Here is a 25272-nt window from a genome sequence, read left to right as displayed (position 1 = left end):
GGTTCTTCACTAGTACCACACAGTAGTGATTACTCTGGCTATATATTAGTTCTTGAAATTGGATGGATGGATTTCTCCCAGTTTTTTATTCTTTTAGGATTCTTTAGGATTGTTTTAAGTATTTTAGTTCCTTTGCCTATCCATATAAATCTTAGAATAACCTGTCTATATCTGGAAAAAAAAAAACTTGCTAGAATTTTGATAGGAATTATGTTTAAGCTGTTTATCAGTTTGGGGAAGAGTTGTCAGCTTTCATTATGTTGAATTTTTCATTCCAGGAACAGTATGTCTTTTTATATGTTGAGGTCATTTTTGATCAATTTTTTTTGCAGTGTCAGCAGTCAGATTCATGTTTTGCTTGATGTGCACCTAAATACTTCAGGTTTTTTAAAGTGGCTGTATAATAGTAATTGTGAGTTCTTTTGTTCATTACTATGTGTGTGTGTGTCATATATGTATATATACACACATATATATATAACAATGCAGCTAATTTTCGTGTGTCTATTTTGTATCCTCTGACTTTGCTGGACTCATTCTAGGACTTTGTTGTTGCTACTTATTGTTGATTCCTTAGGATTTTCTACATAAGCATTCATGTCATTTGCAGATAGAGATTTTTATGTCTTTCATTCTGATATATATGCCTTTTATTTCCTTTATTTTCCTAATTGTGGTGGCTAGAACTTTTGGCACTGCGATGAATAAGAATAGTAGAAAACATTCAAGAAACTGGGAATAGACGGAAACTACCTCAACATAATAAAGGCCATATATGAAAAGTCTGCAGCTGACATAGTCATTGGCAAAAATCTGAAAAATTTTCCTCTAAGATCAGGATCAAGATAAGGTTGCCTGGTTTTGCCACAGCTGTTCAACACATTACTGGAATTCCTAGCCAGAGCAATTAGGCAAGGAAAAGAGGTAAAAAGCATCAAAATTGGAAAGAAGTAAAATTATCTCTCTTTACCTATGACACAATTTTTTATATAGAAAACCCTAAAGATTCCATGCAAAACAAAAAACCAGACTAAATGAATTCAGCAAAGTTTCAAGTTATAAAATCAACACACACGAATCAGCTGTGTTTCTATATACTAATAATGAGCAATCCAAAAAGGATATTGAGAAAACAGTCCTATTTACAACGGCATCAAAATGCATAAAATATTTAGGAATAAACTTAACCAAAGTGGTAAAGACTTATACACAGAAAACTACAATATATTGATGAAAGAAATTAAAGAAGACATAAAATAAATGGGAAGACATCCTGTGTTTATTGAAAAACTTAATATTGTTAAAATGACAGTACTGCCCAAATCAATCTGTATATTCAGTATAATCCTTATCAAAATCTCAGTGAATTTTGTTTTACGGAAATAGGAAAATCTGTCCTATTAATTTATATGGAATCACAAGGGATCCTGAATAGCCAAAACAATCTTGAACAAAAAGAACAAAGTGATGGTTTGATGCTTCCTGACTTCAAAACTTACTACAAAGCTACAGTAAACAAGTTAGTGTGGTACTGGCATAAGATAGACATAGAAACCAATGGAATAGAATAGAGAGCCCCAGAAATAAAGCCTCACATATTTGACCAAATGATTTCCCACAATGGCGCCAAGACTAGTCAGTGAGGAAAGGGCAATCTTTTCAACAAATAATATTGGTGGGGGATGGCAGGGGTCTGGATATTAAGATGCAAAAGAATACAATTGGACCCTTACTTTACACCATGTAGAAAGATGAACTCAAAATGGATCTAAGACTTAAAATTATAAAATTCTTAAAAGAAAACATAGGGAAAGAAGCTTCTTGACGTTGGATTTGGCAAAAATTTCTTGGATAGGACACCCAAAAGCAAAGGCAACAGAAGTGAAAATAGAGAAATTAGACTACATCAAAATTTAAAACTTTTGGGCATCAAAGGATACAGTAGACAGGGTGGAAAGGCCACTTAGGGAATGGGAGACGATATTTACAAATCATGTGTCTGATAAAGGGATAATATCTAGAATATATAAAGAACTTCTACCTCTCAACAACAACAAATAATCTGATTCTAAAATGCTTGAATAGACACTTTTCCAAAGAAAATATACAGATGACTGGTAGGCATATGAAAAGATGGTCAACATCACTGATAATTAGGGAAATACACATCAAAACCACAGTGAGATATCACTTTACAACCATCAAGGATGGCTGTTATATATATTTTTAAAATGTGTTGAGGATCTGAACAAAGTGGAACCTGATTGTGCACTGCTCATAGGAATGTAAAATAGTGCAACCACAATGGAAAACAGTATGGGAGTTCCTCAAAAAGTAAAAGATAATTATTACTGTATGACCCAGCAGTTCCACTTCTGGGTATATACCCAGAAGAATTGAAAGCCAGGTCTCAAAGAGATATTTGTATACCTGTGTTCATAGCAACATTATTTACAGTGCCAAAGGGTGGAAGCAATACAAGTGTCCATCAAAGGTTGAATGAATAAATAAAATATGGTACATTTATTGCATATAGTTTCATATTTGTCTTAAAAAGAAATGGATTCTGGCCAGGCACAGTGGCTCATGCCAGTTGTCCTAGCACTTTGGGAGGCCGAGGAGAGAGGATCGCCTGAGGTCAGGAGTTTGAGACCAGCCTGGCCAACATGGTGAAATGCCATCTCTACTAAAAATACAAAAATTATCTAGAGTAGTCAGAATCATAGAAACAAAGTAAAAATTTTTAAAAATATTTTGGGGGTAGGAAGATATAGGGAATTGTTTAATGAGTATAGAGTTTCAGTTTTTGAAAGATGAAAAAGTTCTGTAGATTGTACAACAATGTGAATATACTTAGTACTGAACTGTACACTTAAAATGGTTAAGATGGTGAATTTTGTATTATGCATACTTGATATGATGGTGTATTTACATTATGTGTATTTTGCCACAATTAAAATTTTAAAAAGAAATGGTGAAAGCAGATATAATTGTTGTTATAATTTAGGGAGTGAGCATTCAATCTTTCACCATTAGGTATAATGTTACCTGTAGTTTTTTAGTAGATGTTTGTATTAGTCTCTTCAGGCTGCTGTAACAAAATACCACAGGCTGGGTGGCTTAAATAACAGAAATTTAATTTCTCACATTTTTGGAGACAAGAAGTCCAAAATCACGTTGCCAGAAAATTTGGTTTCTGGTAGGCCTTTCTTTCTGACTTAGATATGACTGCATTTTCTCTGTACCTTTCTTTAACCTTGTCATTTACAGCTGTAAATATCCCCCTAAGCACTATTTTAGTTGCATTGTGTAAGTGTGGTATTTTGTGACTTCATTTTTATTAATCTCAAATAAATTTCCTAGTTTTGTTTTGGTGAGTTCTTTTTTGACCTACCAGTTATTTCAGATTTCGTTGTTTGATTTCCACATTTGTGAATTTGGTAATTTCTCTCTGCTGTTGATAAACAATAACATTTAACTCTAAAGTTTAACTCTGTTGTAGCCAGAATCATATTTTATATGATTTGAGTCCTGTTACATTTACTGATGTTTGTTTTGTGGACTACTATATAGTCTGTCGTGGAGACTGTTCCATGTGCACTTGAGAAGAATGTATATTCTGTTGTTGGGTTTTGTATTCTATGGATGTCTGTTAGGTCAAGTTGGTTTAGTGCTGTTCAAGTCTTTTACATAGCTTGGCTGTTCATTGTTGAAAGCAGTATTTTGAAGTCTGCAAGTATTCATCTGTTTTTCACTCAACTCTGTCAGTTCTTGCTTTGTGGTTTTCATGTTAGGTGCTTATATATTTATAAATATTATACCTTCATGATGGTTGACCTTATCATAGTAAAAGTCCCTCTTTAGCTCTAGTAAAATTTTCCTAAGTCTTTTTTATCTGATATTAATATAATGACTGCCCCTTTTTATGGTGGTGGTTTTTGTGCTATGTGCTTTTCTGCTGCTTTTACTGTAATCCTGCTTATAATTTTGAGTCTTAATTGTGTCTCCTGAACTTAGAATACAACTGGATTTTGTGTTTTTGTACATCCTGACAACCTTCTGTTGATTGGTTAATCCATTTGCAGTTCATGCTTTTATTGATATGGTTTGATTTGTTTGCCATTTTACTTTTTGTTTTCTATGTGTCTTGCCATTTTTGTTCCTTTTTCCTTTATTGCTTTCTTTTGCATTATTTTGTATTGTAATATTTTAATTCCTTAAATGATTTTTAAAAAATTATTTCTAATGCTATTTAAAAATTATTTTCTTAATGGTTGTTTGAGGGTTTACAATATATATGTATTTTTCTAACAGACTCTTCAGATTCATATTGATTTAATTCCTGTAAGACATAAAATGATTCCTCCTATGTACCTCTGTTTCTTTGCTAATAATTGTTTATACATATCTTTATATGTTACAAACCCAACAATAATTGTTTATACATATCTTTATATGTTACAAACCCAACAATACATTGTAGCAGTTATTTATATAACTGTCTTTCAAAGACATAAAGGAGAGTGTTATATGTTTATACAGTTTGTTATTTTAAACTTAGCACTCCTTATTATCTTCATTTGTTTCAGTGTATTTGAGGTTCTATGTGATGTCGTTTCCTTATGCCAAGCTTTCCTAGTAAAAGTCCCTCTTTATCTCTGGTAAAATTTTCTGAATTCTGTTTTGTCTGATATTAGTATAATGATGACAGCTTTGTACCCACCTATCTCTTATTTTTAAATACATTACATTTCTTTATGTTATAGGTTTAACAATACAGTTATATACATAGTTTTTATATAATTGCTTTTTAAATTATTTAAGAAAGGAATATATATATATGCATTTATTTTGTCTTTTGTAGTTACACAGTTACTTTTGACTACTGTTTGGCAGTACATGCTTTCAACTCAAAAAACTTCCTTTAGTATTTCTTTTCAGGTGTATCCACTTGCAATGAATTCTCTGAGTTTCTGTTTATGAATGCATTTTTCATCTTCATTTTTGAAGATAGTTTTGCTGAATATAATTATCTTGGTTCACTTTCTTTTTCTTTCAGTTCTTTTCTTTTTTTTTTTTTTTTTTTTTTGACATGGAGTCTCGCTCTGTCTCCCAGGCTGGAGTACAGTGGCGCGATCTCGGCTCACTGCAAGCCCTGCCTCCCGGGTTCAAGCCATTCTCCTGCCTCAGCCTCCCGAGTAGCTGGGACTACAGGCACACACCACCACACCCAGCTAAATTTTTTTTGTATTTTTAGTAGAGATGGGGTTTCACCGTGTTAGCCAGGATGGTCTCGATCTGACCTCATGATCCACCGCCTCAGCCTCCCGAAGTGCTGGGATTACAGGCGTGAGCCACCGCGCCCAGCCTTTCTTTCAGTTTTTTATGTCCTTCCACTGTCTCTGGCCTCCCTGTTTCTGAGGATAAGTCAGCTGTTAATCTTTTTGTGGTTCCCATGTACTATGGAGAATGTGATGTGTTATTTATTTCCTGCTGCTTTTGGTTTTTCTTTTCTCCCCTCACCTCTCCTCTCTCCTCTCTCCCCTCCTTTCTTCTCTTTTGTTTTTTTCTCTTTTCTCTTTTTTTTCCTTTCCTTTCTCCTCTCCTCTCCTTTCCACATTCTTCTCTTTTGTTTTTTTCTCTTTTCTCTTTTTTTTCCTTTTCTTTCTCAGCCCTCCCCTCCCCTCCTCCCCTTCCCACCTTCCTGCCTGCCTCCCCTCTCCTCCCCTCCCCTCCCTTCCTAACAAATTAAGAGATAAGAAAGCTTGTGATAATGTTTGTGCAGATGGGAGTGTCTTTTCTTCTTCTTCATGGCCATAAAGGTCCTCCTGGACAGGGGAATTATGGTAGGTTTACTCTGGATCTCCTTCCTGGGAGTAAACCCTTGAAGAGGGAATTTGTGGCAGCCTCATTTGTCACAGTTTCTGCTTTTAATCATATAAGGGAAGTATGGAGAAGGCTTCTTCCTGCATTCATTGAATATCAGATGTCTTCAGCTTCAAATCATGATTATATCAACTCTGAGTTTTGAATGGGTCCTCACAAAAGCAACAGATCAGAAGAGATTTAACACAAAAACAGATGCAGGAATCTAGCTGTCTTCTATTAAACAATGAGATTTACAGAAATGTACAAGAGTACCACTCTGCTCACTAATTTTTGTTTTTTTGAGAAAATAGTTAACTTCATTGAAATGTTACTTATATTTACTGGGTTTATTGCTAATGCTAAATGAATTAAGAGATATATTTTTTACACTGTTAATTTTAATTTCTAATATGGCAAATATCCATAGATAAAACCTTACATAATCCAAAGGTTTTGGGAGTCCTTAATCTTTTTTTTTTTTTTTTTTTTTTTTTTTTTTTGAGATGGAGTTTTGCTCTTGTTGCCCAGGTTGGAGTGCAGTGGCGTGATCTTGGCTCACTGCAACCTCCTCCGCCTTTCAGGTTCAAGTGATTCTCCTGCCTCAGCCTCCCAAGTTGCTGGCATTACAGGCATACGCCACTACACCCAGCTAATTTTTGTATTTCTAGTAGAGATGGTGTTTCACCATGTTGGCCAGGCTGGTCTCGAACTCCTGAACTCAGGTGGTCCTCCCACCTCGGCCTTCCAAGTGCTGGGATTACAGGTGTAAGTCACCATGCCTGGCCCTTAATCATTTTTTACAGGATAAAGGGGACCTGAGACGAAAAGATTTCAGACTTCTAGTAACTTCTTCATAGTCCCAAAGTGAATTGCTTTACTTCCTGGTATAACGTCTATTTTCCAGGTGGTTGAGGGAGGAGGAATTGCAGAGAAATGGGCAATGGCAATATCAGGAAAGCAAAATGTTTTCCCAGGAAATCTTTAGTTAATTTCTTTCAAAAGAACTTTTTATATATTTAATATTTTTCCTTAACTGCAAAGTAGTGTGGGAAAGTGAGAACTTTTAACTGGGTTTGTTGCTGCTCAGGACAAAGTCAGGGTTCTTTTGGTGGGGACAAAGGGAAATGGGTATTGAGTATGCAGTTAGCAGTGTTCATTGCCCACATATTTTGTTTGTTTTTTAAGGACCAGTCCTGGTCAGAGTTTCAGGAAAACCCCACATGATGAAGTCCTATTGTTTGACTCTTTCATACAGAATCCGAAAAAGTTGCTTAGGCATCTCACCTCATTGTCTTCTTGATAATTATTGGTTTCTGCTTTCCAGGGTGTATTTGGTTTATGTGAGTTTTATGCCTTGACTCTATATCCACAAGTACATTCTGTTGGAGCCGCATGTGGACTTGCAAAGCATCATTGACAGCACTGATTAAATTGTAAAGTGTGCCTTATTCTTCAGCATAGCTTCTCTTTGTGATTTGGTAGCTTCTTACATTAAGAAAACTTTGTTTTCTCACACCCTCAGACTCAGTCTTTCCCAATCTGTATCGCTGTGTTTCCTGATTGATTTATTTCTACTAACTCTATTGTGGGCTCATAGCCATCTTTTACGTAGGAATTTACTTTTAAAATAGTCATGATTTGCTTTTTAAAACATGAGTAATAATTTGGATGCAGTAGTATGCCTGTAGTCTCAGCTACTTGGTAGGTTGAGGTGGGAGGATCACTTGAGCCCAGGAATTAGAGACTGTAGTATGACATGATGGTACCCATGAATAGCCACTGCCCTCCAGCCTGGACAACATGGAAAAACCTTGTCTTAAAAACAAACAAACGAAACTCATAGCCTTTATTGATTTTTCTGGTTCAGGATTTGGAATGAAAACTTGCACCCCAGACTGTGGTCTGGGGACAGCAGCATGGGAGTCACCTGGGAGCTTTTTGGAAATGCAGAAATCTCAATCCACCCTAGATCTAACAAACCACAATCTACATTTTAGCAAGATCCCTAAATGATTAAGTGTCCAGAGTTGGAGAAGCACTGGCTAAGGAGAAAACAGATGAAATCTAGAGGGCATGGGGCTGTGTTCTGAGGAGCTCTTATGTTTAATGTAGATGTAAAGAGCCCACCAGAGGGATGTGGAGATGAAAGCCAGGGAAGTGTGTGGCATCTCCTAGTACCTTTTCTGAGGAAGGAAGGAAGATGCAGCGAGGCTTCCATCTCTCCTGGGGTCACAAGATGGTGGTATCCAGTAAGCAGTGACTGAATGTGTTAAAGAGCTATAAATAATTTGCCAAGGTTTTTATTACTTGGGCATTAAAGCTTAGTTTGGGCTTGAACTGGAACTTTTTTCTCTTTGGTATGTCTAATTCCACTTCTTTACATCGTTGCTTGGCAAACTTTACTTCTCATTCAGAAGCAAGATACCATTCTGACTGTAGGGCAGAGTGGGGTCATACTTGTATGTGCTTCTTTTATGTCGTTCTTAAGCTCTTCCCTAGTTTGGACGTTTCTCACCAAAACGCTTTTTCAGAGGAGTTCAGTAGTAATACATGTTGAGCGTCCCTAATCCAAAAACTCGAAATCCAGCATGCTTCAAAATCTGAAACTTTGGAATGCCAGCATGACACTCAAAGTAAATGCTCATTGTCACCTTTCAGATTTTGAATTCTCAGATTTGGGATGCTCCACCAGTAAGTATAATGCAAATATTCCAAAGTCCAAAAAACTCAGAAATATGAAACACTTCTGGTTCCAAGCATTTCACATAAGGGATTCTCAATATTATCATTGGCACATGGTTAGGAGTGAGATTTTTGTCCATATTCTGTGCCTGACACAGTTTGTTTGCACATAGTAGTTGCATAGTAAATAAGTGTGGAAAGAGGGACTGATTTGAATGAGTCTTGGGATTTGCTTTCTGGAAAATATCTCTGTTGTCTTGAACTATATATTTTAAGTCCAAATAAATGGACATTTAAAGAGCAGTGTTTAGGCTGGGTCCAGTGGCTCACGCCTGTAATCCCAGCACTTTGGGAGGCCAAGGCGGGCAGATCACGAGGTCAGGAGATCGAGACCATCCTGGCTAACACGGTGAAACCCCGTCTCTACTAACAATACAAAAAATTAGCTGGGCGTGGTTGCGGGTGCCTGTAGTCCCAGCTACTTGGGAGGCTGAGGCAGGAGAACGGCGTGAACCCGGGAGGCGGAGCATGCAGTGAGCCGATATGGCATCACTGTACTCCAGCCTGGGCAACAGAGTGAGACTCTGTCTCAAAAAACAAAAAAAGCAGTGTTTATTGGGGGAAAATAAAAGATGGTCTGCTGGAACTGAACTGTTGAGATCCTACCAAGTAGTGGATTTTGTCAAATATTGACAGGTTTCAGGCTTTACAACATCTGTGTTTTCTGGGGCTTGTTACTTGTTTGGTTTTACCAATGTAAAATATGAATTGTTCTAACAAGAAAACAAAATAAGAGCTTGCATTATCAAATTTATTTCTTAAAGGGTAAGGAACAGCTTTAGCTCTCAATCTGGATTTAGCTTAGCAGGTAGGTCTCCCTCACCCCAATATCCATTCTCTGTTGAATAATTAATGTCAGAAAGGTCTGAGGATATGATTTATTGCTTCTCTTAGTATTTCTCTGTAGATTTCCAGATGGTGTCAAACCAACCATTCCTTGTGAGATAGTAAGTAATGTGGCAGTGGTTATAATTGGCTTTCTGTATAGATAATCCAAGGCCTGTGGTATCTTTGTTTTAACTTAGTAGACTGCACTAGAAGTTAATAGTAAGTCACCAGTAGCTTGGACTTAAAATTGAGACTCACAGCAGTGCCCTGTGTTTACCTATAAGTACATTCTTGACTAATGAATGAAACTCAGATTACTTGTTCTCTGGACAGGGGGCTTTCATTCCCAGTGAATGAATGTGTGAATAACATGATTGAATTAAATTGCTAGCTAAACTTGGTCCTTTTTTTTTTTTTTTTTTTTTTTTGAGAAGGAGTCTTGCTCTGTCGCCCAGGCTGGAGTGCAGTACAGTGGCGCTATCTCAGCTCACTGCAACCTCCGCCTCCCAGTTTCAGGTGATTCTCCTGCCTCAGCCTCCTAAGTAGCTGGGATTATAGGTGTGCGCCACCATGTCTCGCTAATTTTTGTATTTTTAGTAGAGACGGGGTTTCACCATGTTGGTCAGGCTGGTCTCGAACTCCTGACCTCGGGCAGTCTGCCCGCCTCAGCCTCCCAGAGTGAAACTTGGTCTTTTAGAAGCATTCTTTGGTGACATTCTCCCAACAACAATTTGAGCATACTTTATGATTTACTAATTGACTGCCTTAAGATGAAGAAACAGGTCAAGTATGGTGGCTCATGCCTATAATTCCAGTCCTTTGAGAAGCTCAGATGGGAGAATTACTTGAGGCCAGGAGTTCAAGACCAGCCTGGGCAGCATAGCGAGACCCTGTCTCTACAAAAAATACTTAGACGTGGTGGCACATACCTGTAGTCCTAGCTACTCAGGAGGCTGAGGCGGGAGGATCACCTGAAACTGGGAGGCACATACCTGTAGTCCTAGCTACTCAGGAGGCTGAGGCGGGAGGATCACTTGAGCCCAGGAGGTTGAGGCTTCAGTGAGCCATGATTGTGATTGTGCCACTACACTCTAGCCTGGGCGACAGAGTGATCCCTGTCTCTACACAAAATATTTAGTCAGGCAGGATACTAAAATACTAAAAAATATTTGATAGTCCCAGTTCCTCGGGAGGCTGAGGCAGGAGGATCACTTGAGCCCAAGAGGTCAAGGCTGCAGTGAACCATGATCATGCCACTGCACTCCCAGCCTAGGGAATAGAGCAAGGAAATACAAGTAAGATCTTCTCTTCTTTAGGCAGTAGTTTTTGTTACTTATTTGGGTTTAGAGCAAGAATGAGTAGATGCAGGAAAATGGCTTTATTTTTAAAAATCAGATTTATGTTTAGAATGTTCACTTTTTTTTTTTTTAAGTTGTAGGATGGAAGATGATCATAGTTGTTTGAGGGTTGCCATAACAAAGTGCCATACAGAAGGTGGCTTAAGCAACAGAAATTTATTTTCTTATAGTCTGGAGGCTGGAAGTCCAAGATCAAGGTGACAGCAGGGCTGGTTTCTCCTTGGCTTGTAGATGGCCGTCTTCTCCCTCTGTGTTCACATTGTCTTTTATCTGTGTGTGTCTGTGCCATAATCTCCTCTTCTTACAAGGACACGAGTCCTATTGGATTAGAGTCCACTAGGATTAGAGTCACCTCCTGAGTAGCTGGGACTACTATTGACGTCATATAAACTTAATTACATCTTTAAAGGCCCTATTCCAAATAATTATGTTCTGAGGAACAATTTTAGGACATCAACATCTAAATTTTCACAGAAGGGAGGGGAATACACAGTGTAGCCTATGATAGTTGTGTATCAGGGAGGTCAACCTAAAGGTAAAAAGGCCAGGTGGGACGTTTTTCTTCAAGAATTCTAGCTGAGAAATGAAGAGAATCTAAACTAAAGCATTGACAATAAAAATGAAAATGAGTTGTGATTGAGAGGAGGAAGAATTTGATACAAGACTATGTGACTGAATGTGGAGGGGCGTGAGAGGAAGGAGGCTAGCGTGGCTCCCAGATTTCCCTGCTCCAGGAGGAGGAACTGAGTTGAAGGAGATGTGAGCTGTGTGATGTCCCTATTGAGTATTCAGCACTTTGTTAGCCAGACACCCCAGGGCTGGTCAGCCGTCCCACTTTCTTTGCTCTTTCACAGTGGCTCCTCGACTGTGTCACATACAACTGAGCATGCAGCCTCTCCACTTGAAATGTGTCTTAAGACACTTATCACCATCTGAACCTCCACATGAAGTGTGACTTAAGACACTTAATACTATCTTATTTTAACAGCGAATTCTAAACTCTTATTTTTTCCTTATAATAAAAAAATTAAATCTTTTAAATAAAAAGTTAAATCCTTTAGGACAGGGACTATTGTTTAATTCATTTTGCCCAAATGTGCAATATTTACTGCCTGGCTACATACATCTAGTATATAGTAGGTTGTGCTTTGCAAATTCTAGTTCAGGGAATGATTTGTCAGTAGGGTTGTTATGATCAATTACTTGTTCTTTGCATATTTTAATCAAAGATTGATAATTAAAACCTGTTTGATTTTCTTGCAGAATGAGAAGACTTTGGGACATTCCATGAGTCATTCAAGCAACATTTCTAAGGTAGCGTGCCACTGAAAAATGTTATTTATTACCTTGAGGCTTTTGTGTTCTTACGCCTTACATGTGTTCATACTCTTTTTTTTGAAAAGACATCAGAGTTCTCAATACATTTCTATAATCTGTTCTGGGACCATAAGAGGTATGTGGCAGTTACGTTTTTCTGGTAAGGCAATTTTGAGTGTGTGTAGGGGGGAGTGATTTCTAGGAGAAAATTCCATTTTTTCCAGAAAACCATATACTTTAAGGCAGAAGAAATCTCAGGCACGGGAGAGTCTGTTGCCACAATTAGGAATATATTTGACTGAAAGTAACAAAAAGCTAAGTATGTGACTTAAATAATTATGGATTTATGTGGTTCAGTTGACAAGGTGTCTAGAGGTGGGTGGTCCAGGGCTGACTTGCTCACAGATTGTAGTGTACCCAATTCTGTGGCTGTTCGGGGCACCACTATGTAACCCGCACGGACCTAGGGGCACTGAACAAGGGGCAAACGCAGGAATAAAAGACAAGAGACAAAAGTTTATATTTGGAAAAACGGGGCACCTTGGCTCTAGTGGACAAGGGCCCTGAGCTTTACACAGCCCTCCGTATTTATTAGTCAAAACAGATAGTGAGAATGGGGGTGGAAGAAGTGGTCAGCTGCTCAGTCTAGAGTAGGCTTGCAAGACTGCATTCCTCAGACAACAGCCTCTAGATGTCGCTGTAGCTAACCTCGGCTCCAGGAAGTGATTGCCTCTGCCAAACCTTCTGTCAGCAGGAGCAGTCAGCAGGGGCAGTCGTGAGTTTACTCATATCCTGCATTCGTGACAAACGGTTTGCTGTTTGATCATATAGCCTCCAGTGGGATGCTGAGTTGGTCACGTCCCATGGGCCTTCGGCTCCCTGCAACAGATGTTGCCAGGGACTCAAGCTCTTTCCTCTCTGTGCTACCTCCTACTTGACAGATGGTCTCACGGTGAGAGCTGGACCTTCAGGCATTGTGGTTGTGGCCTTGGCAGGAATTAGAGGAATGATCAAGGATTAAGAGGTCTGTTAGCTGAGAGTCACCATTTTCAGCAGGAAGGCAAAAGTTTTCTCAGAAGTCCCACCTGGCCGCCTGAAATCTGCTTACATCTCCCTGGCCAGAACTGGATCACAGGCCACCTCTAGCTGGAAGGCAGCTAGGGAAAGGAGGGCTTGGGAAGTGAATCAGCCATCCAACAGCATCTGCTCACCTGTAGTGTGGTCACTTTAGCCCACCAGCAGCACACTGCGTGCCAGGGTATGACCTAGGAACCAGCAGAGTGTATCTGATGCAGTGCGCTTGCTCCCAGGCTGCGCTCCTCTCACAGCCCAGACATTGACTCTGGCCAACTCCTTTGCCATACAGTTAATGGCCATGAAAGTTCTTTGCAAGGGTGAACCTTTTCCCCATGTTTTTGGCATGTGGCCAAACACAACATAGATTCAGCTGGGAGGATTTGAACAAGTGACAAAATCTGTCTGCTGTCTCAGGCCTCCTAGATACTCTGAAATCAACAGTTACATTATATGCCATTTTAATGTACTGACTACACATATGTTTTCATTCAGGTCACCTTATTTTTTAAAACTAAAAGTAAACTCTGGCAAACCTTCTTAAGACATTCATCTGTTCTTAGGCATATTTGTAATCTAATTATATTATTTTTCCACTTAATTTTGCATTAAAAATAGGAATACCTTTCACAAAATATTTTTTCCCATCCAACCTCCATTTCTTTTCTTTTGCTGTTCCTTTGGTCAGGAATGCTGCAGTGCTAGAACTATGCAGTGGTAAACCATTGCTGCCCATTTTTGCACCTTTCAAAGGAGCTGATCAGTGTCTAAGCATGGAGAAAAGTGAGAAGGTGCAGCTGCAGATGGACTGTTTGCTTAAGTTGAATTAAACGTGTTAAAAAACACTCAGTAGCACATATTGCCTTGCCCTAGTAGCTAGTAGCCAGGGGCAGTTCTGAAGGAGGACATCTTATGCCTTAAATATGTACCTGTTCGTTCATGGATTTCAGTCACATTTTATTTAAAGGAAACTTCTTCCTATAGTTAAAAAAAAAAAAAAAAAAACGTTTGCAAACCACCGTCTTAAAAAGTCTAGAGGAAAGGCTATCATCTTGGCTTGGGTTGTGGGTATTTTGAACTTTGTAAGGGTTTTGGAGTTAACATGGATGATGACTTACTAGCCATGTGATTTTGAAAAAGGACATCTGTCTGAACTTTAATTTAGTTATCAGTAAAAGTAGGGTAAGCCAGGCACGGTGACTCATACCTGTAATCCCAGCACTTTGGGAAGCCGAGGCGGGCAGATCACCAGAGGTCAGGAGTTTGAGACCAGTCTGGCCAACATGACGAATCCCCATCTCTACTAAAAATACAAAAAATAGCCAGGCGTGGTAGTGCACACCTGCAATCCCAGCTACTTGGGAGGCTGAGGCAGGAGAATCGCTTGAACCCAGGAGGCGGAGGTTGCAGTGAACTGAGATCGTGCCATTGCACTCCAGCCTAGGCAACAAGAGCAAAACTCTGTCTCCAAAAAAAAAAAAAAAAAAAGGTAGGGTAATAATATAACCTTCAGGGTTGTTCTGAGTCTTGGGATTAATGTTTGCATGGAGCCATGGGGCAGCTCACCTATTAAACTGAGCCAGCAAACCTGACTCTTGTCAAACTTTGTTGAATCCTGGTGATGTTAGGTTGATTGGGCCAGGATAGTTCATTTAATGGTAGCTTTATTATTTATTGCTGAACAATAGAGAACCATATATTATTTTTTCCTTCTTACATATTTTTTTTTTTTTTTGGACAGAGTCTCGCTCTGTCGCCCAGGCTGGAGTGCCATGGCACAATCTTGGCTCACTGCAGCCTCCGCCTCCTGGATTTAAGCAATTCTCCTTCCTCAGCCTCCTGAATAGCTGGGATTACAGGTGCATGCCACCACGCCCAGCTAATTTTTGTATTTTCAGTAGAGATGGGGTTTCACTATGTTGGTCAGGCTGGTCTCAAACTCCTGACCTCGTGATCCACCCACCTTGGCCTCCCAAAGTTCTGGGATTACAGGTGTGAGCCACTGTGCCCAGCCCCTTCTTGCATACATTTTTACTGTGTGCTGTTTGTGACTGGACACTTACTGTGTCCAGTGAGTTCCAGGATGCTTACTAGAGTCATTGGAGAGAATCTGAGTGGCGTGAGCCTTTAGAACATTTGATTACTCACAGAACTTCCTGGTTAACCTGTCAACATGAAATTCTTTTGCAAAGTGTACCCCTTTGTAACGAAGATAGTTAGCATGCTGTATAAGGTGGTTAGGCATGAACCAGTTCAGTGGGATTGAGGAAGGGAGGGCAGGCCCCCTGTGGAAGATAACTGTTTTTGAGAAGTCAGTTTTTTTTAATTGGAGTATTTATTAAATGAACCTGCTGTTTGAACCCAGTTTTAGGCCGTGACATGTAAAATCGTATCTTCAGAATAGCAGACACACTCTTGAGATTAAAGGAGGCCACAATGTGGACATACTTTATGCTACCTGAAATCCCCGTTGTCTCTGTCAGGAGACTTTTTCTGCTGACTCTTAGACCCCAGCCATGGTCAGCACATTAGCCAGTCACTGCAGTCTGCTTTATGCTTCTGCAGTTCATCTCTTGCTGGCATAAATTTAGAGGCTGAAAAGAGGTAAAAAATAAACCTTTAATCCTGCCTCCTAGTATTCCATCTAGATTTTGTTACAGAGTGTCTCAGTGTGTATTGCAAGCATATTGACTTTAAAAACCAGGCTCCATTTTCAAAGAAGGAAGCAGGTAGGTTGGATGGGATGTTTATGAGGCTGCTAGGTCTGTGGTGGCTTGCCTCTCTTCAAAATGGGCAGCTGGATTTGATCCCCTTAAAGAGTTAATAAAAGAAGCATATTGGGATATTTAAGCAATTACAATGGCGAAGTCTTCACCCAATACTTATTTTGTATTGATAGTACAATGTTAATGGATATCATTTGTTGAGCCTCTGTTACCAAGGGATTTCATGAAATTTGTCACCTCCAATTAACGTCCTAAGGGGTCCAAAGACACCTTTTCCTTTTATTTTTCGAGATTGCACTTATCACTGCCTGGGTTTTCATGAATTTTTTTCCACTGCACCTTCACCCCACATATAACCTCCACGAGTGTAGAGCCATGCTCTGTTTACCCCTAAATCTGCAGAGCCAGTGATGGGATGGAGCCCTGGAGGTTGTCAGTACATGTTTAGTGAATGTTTGCATGGTGTTCTGCTAGACACTTGATACCCAGCCTATTGTTCATCCCTCTTCATCATCCCAGCCACTTCCCAGGCCCGGCCTCCTAAACTCCTGCAGTAGCTTCTCAAGAATCTATCACAAACCGTCTAGCACCCAGCAGCCAGTAAATAGAATCCTAATGCTTCTGTTTTCAATTCTTCAGTGTTTCTGATTACACTACCGTGAGCTATCAGATCTAAGGTGACCTGGGCCTGGCCACTTGGAACCTGATCCTGTACAATATCCCCTTGGTCATGATCTAGGTATGGTGACTACCTTGACGATTTTCAAACAAGCCAAATTCCTACCTGCGCACCTTTGCACATGCTGTTCTGTCCGAGAGGCCTCTCCCAATCTTACCCCTTTTTTGCATGAATGGCTAATATTCCTAACTCATTTCTCCTTCAGTTCTTAGCTTCTTTAGAGTCGCTTACCCTTGACACCCTCCCCTTAATCTAAATTTTATCACTCATTTGGATTTTGTTATTCTTTTTCTTCATAGCACCTATCACAGTTTGTAATGATAGCAATGTGTAGAATATCTTGTATTTTTAGAAGCAGCAGAATGTCCTCCCTGGGAAAAAAATCTGTTTAATTGACTGAGTGCTTGGAGAAGTTTGAGGCAGTTTGAGTCACACAGGTGACATGCTTATACAAAGACGACAGGCACTGGAATGCAGCCCCCATGAAACCCCCATGCATCTTGCCCAGACCTTCACCTCACTGCAGGGTCCTTGACCATGTGGGCCAGCTGAGCCGTTCTGGAGGATGTTCCCCAGATCCCCAGTCCACACTCAATCCTCACCCTATGTACTTCCCTTGCTGCTGTTTGCTTAATCATTTTCTAAAGAACAGACTCAAAAGTTTTATATTATTGTGTAGTATCTGAGATCACATTTGATTGGTTTTCTTTTTTTAGTTTATTTGTACATATTTATGGGGTACCTCTGATATTTTGTTACATGCGTAGACGATATAATGATCAAGTCAGGGTATTTGGGGTGTCCCTCACTGGAATATTGATCATGTTTATGTGTCGGAAACATTTTAAGCCTCTCTTCTAGTTATTTTGAAGTATATAATATATTGTTAACTGTAGTCACGCTACTCTGTTGTTATCGAACATTAGAACTTATTGTGACTATCTAACTGTATTTTTGTACCCATTAACCAACCTTTCTTTATCCCTCACTCCTCGCTCCATGCACACCCTTCCCAGCCTCTGGTACCTATAATTCTACTTTCTACCTCCATGAGATCAAATTTTTTAGCTCCCACATGTGAGTGAGAACATGTAATATTTGTCTTTCTGTGTCTGGCTTATTTCACTTAACATAATGACCTCCATCCATGTTGCTACAGATGACATGATTTCATTCTTTTTGTATGGCTGAATAGTATTTCATTCTGTATATAAGTCACAAATTCTTTACCTGTTTGTCCGTTGATGGACACTTAAGCTGATTCCATATCTTTTGCGAATAGTGCTACGATAAACATGGGAGTACAGATATCTCTTTGATAATACTAATTTATTTTCCTCTGTGGAAATACTCTGTTGTGAAATACTCTGGGGAAATACTCTGTTGTGAGATTGCTGTATTATATAGTAGTTCTATTTTTAGTTTTTTGAAGAATTCCCATACTATTTTTCATACTGGCTGTACTAATTTACATTCCCACCAACAATACGTAAGAGTTTCCTTTTCTCTGCATCTTCACCAACATCTGTTATTCCCTGATGATTAGTGATGCTGAGCAGTTTTTCAGGCAGCTGTGGTCATTTATATGCCTTTTTCTGAGAACTGTCTGGTCGTGTCCTTTGCCCAGTTTTTAATGGAATTGTTTGTGTTTTTAATGTTGTTTGAGTTTCTTACATATTCTGTATGTTAGTCCCTTGTTCGATGGGTAGTTTGCACATATTTTCTCCCATTCAACAGGTTGTGTCTTCACTCTGTTGATTGTTTTCCTATGCCGCGCAGAAGCTTTTCAGTTTAATAGAGTCTCTTTTGTCTGTTTTTGGTTTTGTTGCCTATGCTTTTGAGGTCTTAGCCATAAAATCATTGCCTAGATCAGTGTCTTGAAGTGTACTCCCTGTGGTTTCTTCTAATAGTTTTATAGTTTCAGGTCTTATGTTTGAGTGTTTAATCCATCTTGATTTGATTTTTGTGTGTGATGAGAGAAAGGACTTCAGTTTCATTCATCTGCATATGGATCTCTAATTTTCCCAGCACCGTTTATTGAGAGGGTGCCCTTTCCCTAATGCATGTTCTTGGTACCTTTGTTGAAAATCAGTTTGCAGTAAATACATGGATTTATTTCTGTGTTGTGATTTTATTCCATCGTTCTGTGTATCTGGGTTTTGTTGTTGTTGTTTGTTTCTTTTTTGAGGCAGAGTCTTGCTCTGTCACCCAGGCTGGAGTGCAGTGGCACTATCTTGGCTGACTGCACCCTCTGCCTCCTGGGTTCAAGCAGTTCTCCCTGCCTCAGCCCCCTGATTAGCTGGGATTACAGGTGGTAATTACAGGTGGGATTACCACCAAGCCTGGCTAATTTTTGTATTTTTAGTAGAGATGGGGTTTCACCATGTTGGCCAGGCTGGTCTTGAACTCCTGATGTCAGGTGATCCACCTGCCTTGGCCTCCCAAAGTGCTGGGATTACAGGTGTGAGCCAGCACTCCTGGCCTGTATCTGTTTTTATAACAACACCATGCTTATTTTGGTTTCCATAGCCTTGTAATATCCTTTGAAGTCAGGCAGTATGATCCTTTCAGCTTTGTTTGTTTTTATTAGGATTGTTTTGGCTATTTATGCTCTTTTTTAGTTCCGTATGGTTTTAGGATTGTTTTTTCTGTTTCTGTGTAAAATGACATTGACATTTTTATAGCGATTGCATTGAATCTGTAGATTGCTTTGAGTAGTATGGTCATTTTAATGACATTAATTCTTTTGATCTGTAGACATGGGATATCTTTCAATTTGCTCGTGTCCTCTTCAGCTTCTTTCATCAGTGTTCTGTAGTTTTTCTTGCAAGGTCTTTGACCTCTTTGATTAAATTGATTTCTGGGTATTTTATTTTGTATAGCTATTTTATTTTATTTTATTTTATTTATTTTTTTATTATACTTTAAGTTCTAGGGTACATGTGCATAACGTGCAGGTTTGTTACATATGTATACTTGTGCCATGTTGGCGTGCTGCACCCATCAACTCGTCAGCACCCATCAACTCGTCATTTACATCAGGTATAACACCCAATGCAATCCCTCTCCCCTACCGCCTCCCCATGATAGGCCCCAGTGTGTGATGTTCCCCTTCCCGAGTCCAAGTGATCTCATTGTTCAGTTCCCACCTATGAGTGAGAACATGCAGTGTTTGGTTTTCTGTTCTTGCGATAGTTTGCTGAGAATGATGGTTTCCAGCTGCAGCCATGTCCCTACAAAGGACACAAACTCATCCTTTTTTATGGCTGCATAGTATTCCATGGTATATATGTGCCACATTTTCTTAATCCAGTCTGTCACTGATGGACATTTGGGTTGATTCCAAGTCTTTGCTATTGTGAATAGTGCCGCAGTAAACATACGTGTGCATGTGTCTTTATAGCAGCATAATTTATAATCCTTTGGGTATATACCCAGTAATGGGATGGCTGGGTCATATGGTACTTCTAGTTCTAGATCCTTGAGGAATCGCCATACTGTTTTCCATAATGGTTGAACTAGTTTGCAGTCCCACCAACAGTGTAAAAGTGTTCCTATTTCTCCATATCCTCTCCAGCACCTGTTGTTTCCTGACTTTTTAATGATTGCCATTCTAACTGGTGTGAAATGGTATCTCATTGTGGTTTTGATTTGCATTTCTCTGATGGCCAGTGATGATGAGCATTTTTTCATGTGCCTGTTGGCTGTATGAATGTCCTCTTTTGAGAAATGTCTGTTCATATCCTTTGCCCACTTTTTGATGGGGTTGTTTGATTTTTTCTGTAAATTTGTTTGAGTTCTTTGTAGGTTCTGGATATTAGCCCTTTGTCTGATGAGTAGATTGCAAAAATGTTCTCCCATTCTGTAGGTTGCCTGTTCACTCTGATGGTAGTTTCTTTTGCTGTGCAGAAGCTCTTTAGTTTAATTAGATCCCATTTGTCAATTTTGGCTTTTGTTGCCATTGCTTTTGGTGTTTTAGACATGAAGTCCTTGCCCATGCCTAAGTCCTGAATGGTATTACCTAGGTTTTCTTCTAGGGTTTTTATGGTATTAGGTCTAACATTTAAGTCTCTAATCCATCTTGAATTAATTTTCGTATAAGGAGTAAGGAAAGGATCCAGTTTCAGCTTTCTACTTATGGCTAGCCAATTTTCCCAGCACCATTTATTAAATAGGGAATCCTTTCCCCATTTCTTGTTTTTGTCAGGTTTGTCAAAGATCAGATGGCTGTAGATGTATGGTATTATTTCTGAGGACTCTGTTCTTTTCCATTGGTCTATATCTCTGTTTTGGTACCAGTACCATGCTGTTCTGGTTACTGTAGCCTTGTAGTATAGTTTGAAGTCAGGTAGCATGATGCCTCCAGCTTTGTTCTTTTGACTTAGGATTGTCTTGGAGATGTGTGCTCTTTTTTGGTTCCATAAGAACTTTAAAGCAGTTTTTTCCAATTCTGTGAAGAAAGTCATTGGTAGCTTGATGGGGATGGCATTGAATCTATAAATTACCTTGGGCAGTATGGCCATTTTCATGATACTGATTCTTCCTATCCATGAGCATGGTATGTTCTTCCATTTGTTTGTGTCCTCTTTTATTTCACTGAGCAGTGGTTTGTAGTTCTCCTTGAAGAGGTCCTTTACATCCCTTGTAAGTTGGATTCCTAGGTATTTTATCCTCTTTGAAGCAACTGTGAATGGAAGTTCATTCATGATTTAGCTCTCTGTTTGTCTGTTACTGGTGTATAAGAATGCTTGTGATTTTTGCACATTAATTTTGTATCCTGAGACTTTGCTGAAGTTGCTTATCAGCTTAAGGAGATTTTGGGCTGAGACAATGGGGTTTTCTAAATATACAATCATGTCATCTGCAAACAGGGACAATTTGACTTCTTCTTTTCCTAACTGAATACTCTTTATTTCTTTCTCTTGCCTGATTGCCCTAGCCAGAACTTCCAACACTATGTTGAGTAGGAGTGGTGAGAGAGGGCATCCCTGTCTTGTGCCAGTTTTCAAAGGGAATTTTTCCAGTTTTTGCCCATTCAGTATGATATTGGCTGTAGGTTTGTCATAAATAGCTCTTATGATTTTGAGATACGTTTCATCAATACCGAATTTATTGAGAATTTTTAGCATGAAGGGCTGTTGAATTTTGTCAAAGGCCTTTTCTGCATCTATTGAGATAATCATGTGGTTTTTGTCTTTGGTTCTGTTTATATGCTGGATTACGTTTATTGATTTGCGTATGTTGAACCAGCCTTGCATCCCAGGGATGAAGCCGACTTGATCATGGTGGATAAGCTTTTTGATGTGCTGCTGGATCCGGTTTGCCAGTATTTTCTTGAGGATTTTTGTATCAATGTTCATCAGGGATATTGGTCTAAAATTCTCTTTTTTTGTTGTGTCTCTGCCAGGCTTTGGTATCAGGATGATGTTGGCCTCATAAAATGAGTTAGGGAGGATTCCCTCTTTTTCTATTGATTGGAATAGTTTCAGAAGGAATGGTACCAGCTCCTCCTTGTACCTCTGGTAGAATTCAGCTGTGAATCCATCTGGTTCTGGACGTTTGTTGGTTGGGAGGCTATTAATTATTGCCTGAATTTCAGAGCCTGTTATTGGTCTATTCAGGGATTCGGCTTCTTCCTGGTTTAGTCTTGGGAGAGTGTAAGTGTCCAGGAAATTATCCATTTCTTCTAGATTTTCCAGTTTATTTGCATAGAGGTGTTTATAGTATTCTCTGATGGTAGTTTGTATTTCTATGGGGTCGGTGGTGATATCCCCTTTATCATTTTTTATTGCGTCTATTTGATTCTTCTCTCTTTTCTTCTTTATTAGTCTTGCTAGCGGTCTATCAATTTTGTTGATCTTTTCAAAAAACCAACTCCTGGATTCATTGATTTTTTGGAGGGTTTTTTTGTGTCTCTATGTCCTTCAGTTCTGCTCTGATCTTAGTTATTTCTTGCCTTCTGCTAGCTTTTGCATGTGTTTGCTCTTGCTTCTCTAGTTCTTTTAATTGTGATGTTAGAGTGTCAATTTTAGATCTTTCTAGCTTTCTCTTGTGGGCATTTAGTGCTATAAGTTTCCCTCTACACACTGCTTTGAATGTGTCCCAGAGATTCTGGTATGTTGTATCTTTGTTCTCATTGGTTTCAAAGAACATCTTTATTTCTGCCTTCATTTCATTGTGTACCCAGTAGTCATTTAGGAGCAGGTTATTCAGTTTCCATGTAGTTGAGCGGTTTTGATTGAGTTTCTTAGTCCTGAGTTCTAGTTTGATTGCACTGTGGTCTGAGAGACAGTTTGTTATAATTTCTGTTCTTGTACATTTGCTGAGGAGTGCTTTACTTCCAATTATGTGGTCAATTTTGGAATAAGTGTGATGTGGTGCTGAGAAGAATGTATATTCTGTTGATTTGGGGTGGAGAGTTCTGTAGATGTCTATTAGGTCTGCTTGCTGCAGAGATGAGTTCAATTCCTGGATATCCTTGTTAACTTTCTGTCTCGTTGATCTGTCTAATGTTGACAGTGGGGTGTTGAAGTCTCCCATTATTATTGTATGGGAGTCTAAGTCTCTTTGTAAGTCTCTAAGGACTTGCTTTATGAATCTGGGTGCTCCTGTATTGGGTGCATATATATTTAGGATAGTTAGCTCTTCCTGTTCAATTGATCCCTTTACCATTATGTAATGGCCTTCTTTGTCTCTTTTGCTCTTTGATGGTTTCAAGTCTGTTTCATCAGAGACTAGTATTGCAACCCCTGCTTTTTTTTGTTCTCCATTTGCTTGGTAGATCTTCCTCCATCCCTTTATTTTGAGCCTATGTATGTCTCTGCGTGTGAGGTGGGTCTCCTGAATACAGCAGACTGATGGGTCTTGACTCTTTATCCAGTTTGCCAGTCTGTGTCTTTTAATTGGAGCATTTAGTCCATTTACCTTTAAGGTTAATATTGTTATGTGTGAACTTGATCCTGCCATTATGATATTAACTGGTTGTTTTGCTCATTAGTTGATGCAGTTTCTTCCTAGCCTCGATGGTCTTTACATTTTGGCATGTTTTTGCAATGGCTGGTACCGGTTGTTCCTTTCCATGTTTAGTGCTTCCTTCAGGGTGTCTTGTAAGGCAGGCCTGGTGGTGACAAAATCTCTAAGCATTTGCTTATCTGTAAAGGATTTTATTTCTCCTTCACTTATGAAACTTAGTTTGGCTGGATATGAAATTCTGGGTTTAAAATTCTTTTCTTTAAGAATGTTGAATATTGGCCCCCACTCTCTTCTGGCTTGTAGAGTTTCTGCCGAGAGATCTGCTGTTAGTCTGATGGGCTTCCCTTTGTGGGTAACCCGACCTTTCTCTCTGGCTGCCCTTAAGATTTTTTCTTTCATTTCAACTTTGGTGAATCTGGCAATTATGTGTCTTGGAGTTGCTCTTCTCGAGGAGTATCTTTGTGGCGTTCTCTGTATTTCCTGAATTTGAATGTTGGCCTGTCCTACTAGGTTGGGGAAGTTCTCCTGTATGATATCCTGAAGAGTGTTTTCCAACTTGGTTCCATTTTCCCCCTCACTTTCAGGCACCCCAATCAGACGTAGATTTGGTCTTTTTACATAATCCCATACTTCTTGCAGGCTTTGTTCATTTCTTTTTCTTCTTTTTTCTTTAGATTTCTCTTCTCGCTTCATTTCATTCATTTGATCCTCAATCGCTGATACTCTTTCTTCCAGTTGATTGAGTCAGTTATTGAAGCTTGTGCATTTGTCACGTATTTCTCATGTCATGGTTTTCATCTCTGTCTGTTCGTTTATGGCCTTCTCTGCATTAATTATTGTGGTTATCAGTTCTTCCACTCTTTTTTCAAGATTTTTAGTTTCTTTGTGCTGGGTACGTAATTCCTCCTTTAGCTCTGAGAAGTTTGATGGACTGAAGCCTTCTTCTCTCATCTCGTCAAAGTCATTCTCCGTCCAGCTTTGATCCGTTGCTGGCGATGAGCTGCACTCCTTTGCTGGGGGAGATGCGCTCTTATTTTTTGAATTTCCAGCTTTTCTGCCCTGGTTTTTCCCCATCTTTGTGGTTTTATCTGCCTCTGGTCTTTGATGATGGTGATGTACTGATGGGGTTTTGGTGTGGGTGTCCTTCCTGTTTGTTAGTTTTCTTTCTAACAGTCAGGACCCTCAGCTGTAGGTCTGTTGAAGATTGCTTGAGGTCCACTCCAGACCCTGTTTGCCTGGGTGTCAGCAGCAGAGGCTGCAGAAGATAGAATACTGCTGAACAGCGAGTGTACCTGTCTGATTCTTGCTTTGCAAGCTTCCTCTTACGGGTGTACTCCACCGTGTGAGGTGTAGGGTGTGGGTCTGCCGCTAGTGAAGGATGTCTCCCAGTTAGGCTACTCAGGGGTCAGGGACCCGCTTGAGCAGGCAGTCTGTCCGTTCTCAGATCTCAACCTCCGTGTTGGGAGATCCACTGCTCTCTTCAAAGCTGTCAGACAGAGTCGCTTGCGTCTGCAGAGGTTTCTGCTGCTCTTGTTGTTGTTGTTGTTGTTGTTGTTGTTTAGCTGTGCCCTGTCCCCAGAGGTGGAGTCTGCAGAGACTGGCAGGCCTCCTTGAGCTGCTGTGAGCTCCACCCAGTTTGATCTTCCCAGGGCTTTGTTTACCTACTTAAGCCTCAGCAATGGCGGGCACCCCTCCCCCAGCCTCGCTG

The 25272-nt window shown here is 39.6% G+C and overlaps 1 protein-coding gene across 4 annotated transcripts in view; it reads left to right on the top strand.

Moving 5' to 3' along the window:
* MARCH8 (membrane associated ring-CH-type finger 8) overlaps window positions 1–25272 on the top strand; it is a 144655-nt gene that overhangs the window by 91584 nt on the left and 27799 nt on the right. For all 4 annotated transcript variants that reach the window (XM_025397907.1, XM_025397905.1, XM_025397906.1 and 1 more), the window contains one exon: window positions 12060–12110. In XM_025397907.1, coding sequence (XP_025253692.1) covers window positions 12060–12110 — 51 coding nt within the window. The remainder of the gene's footprint in view (window positions 1–12059; window positions 12111–25272) is intronic.

Source organism: Theropithecus gelada, chromosome 9 (genome assembly GCF_003255815.1).
Source record: "Theropithecus gelada isolate Dixy chromosome 9, Tgel_1.0, whole genome shotgun sequence".
In the NCBI taxonomy this organism is placed as follows: domain Eukaryota; kingdom Metazoa; phylum Chordata; class Mammalia; order Primates; family Cercopithecidae; genus Theropithecus; species Theropithecus gelada.
This window is presented reverse-complemented; position numbering and strand designations above follow the sequence as displayed.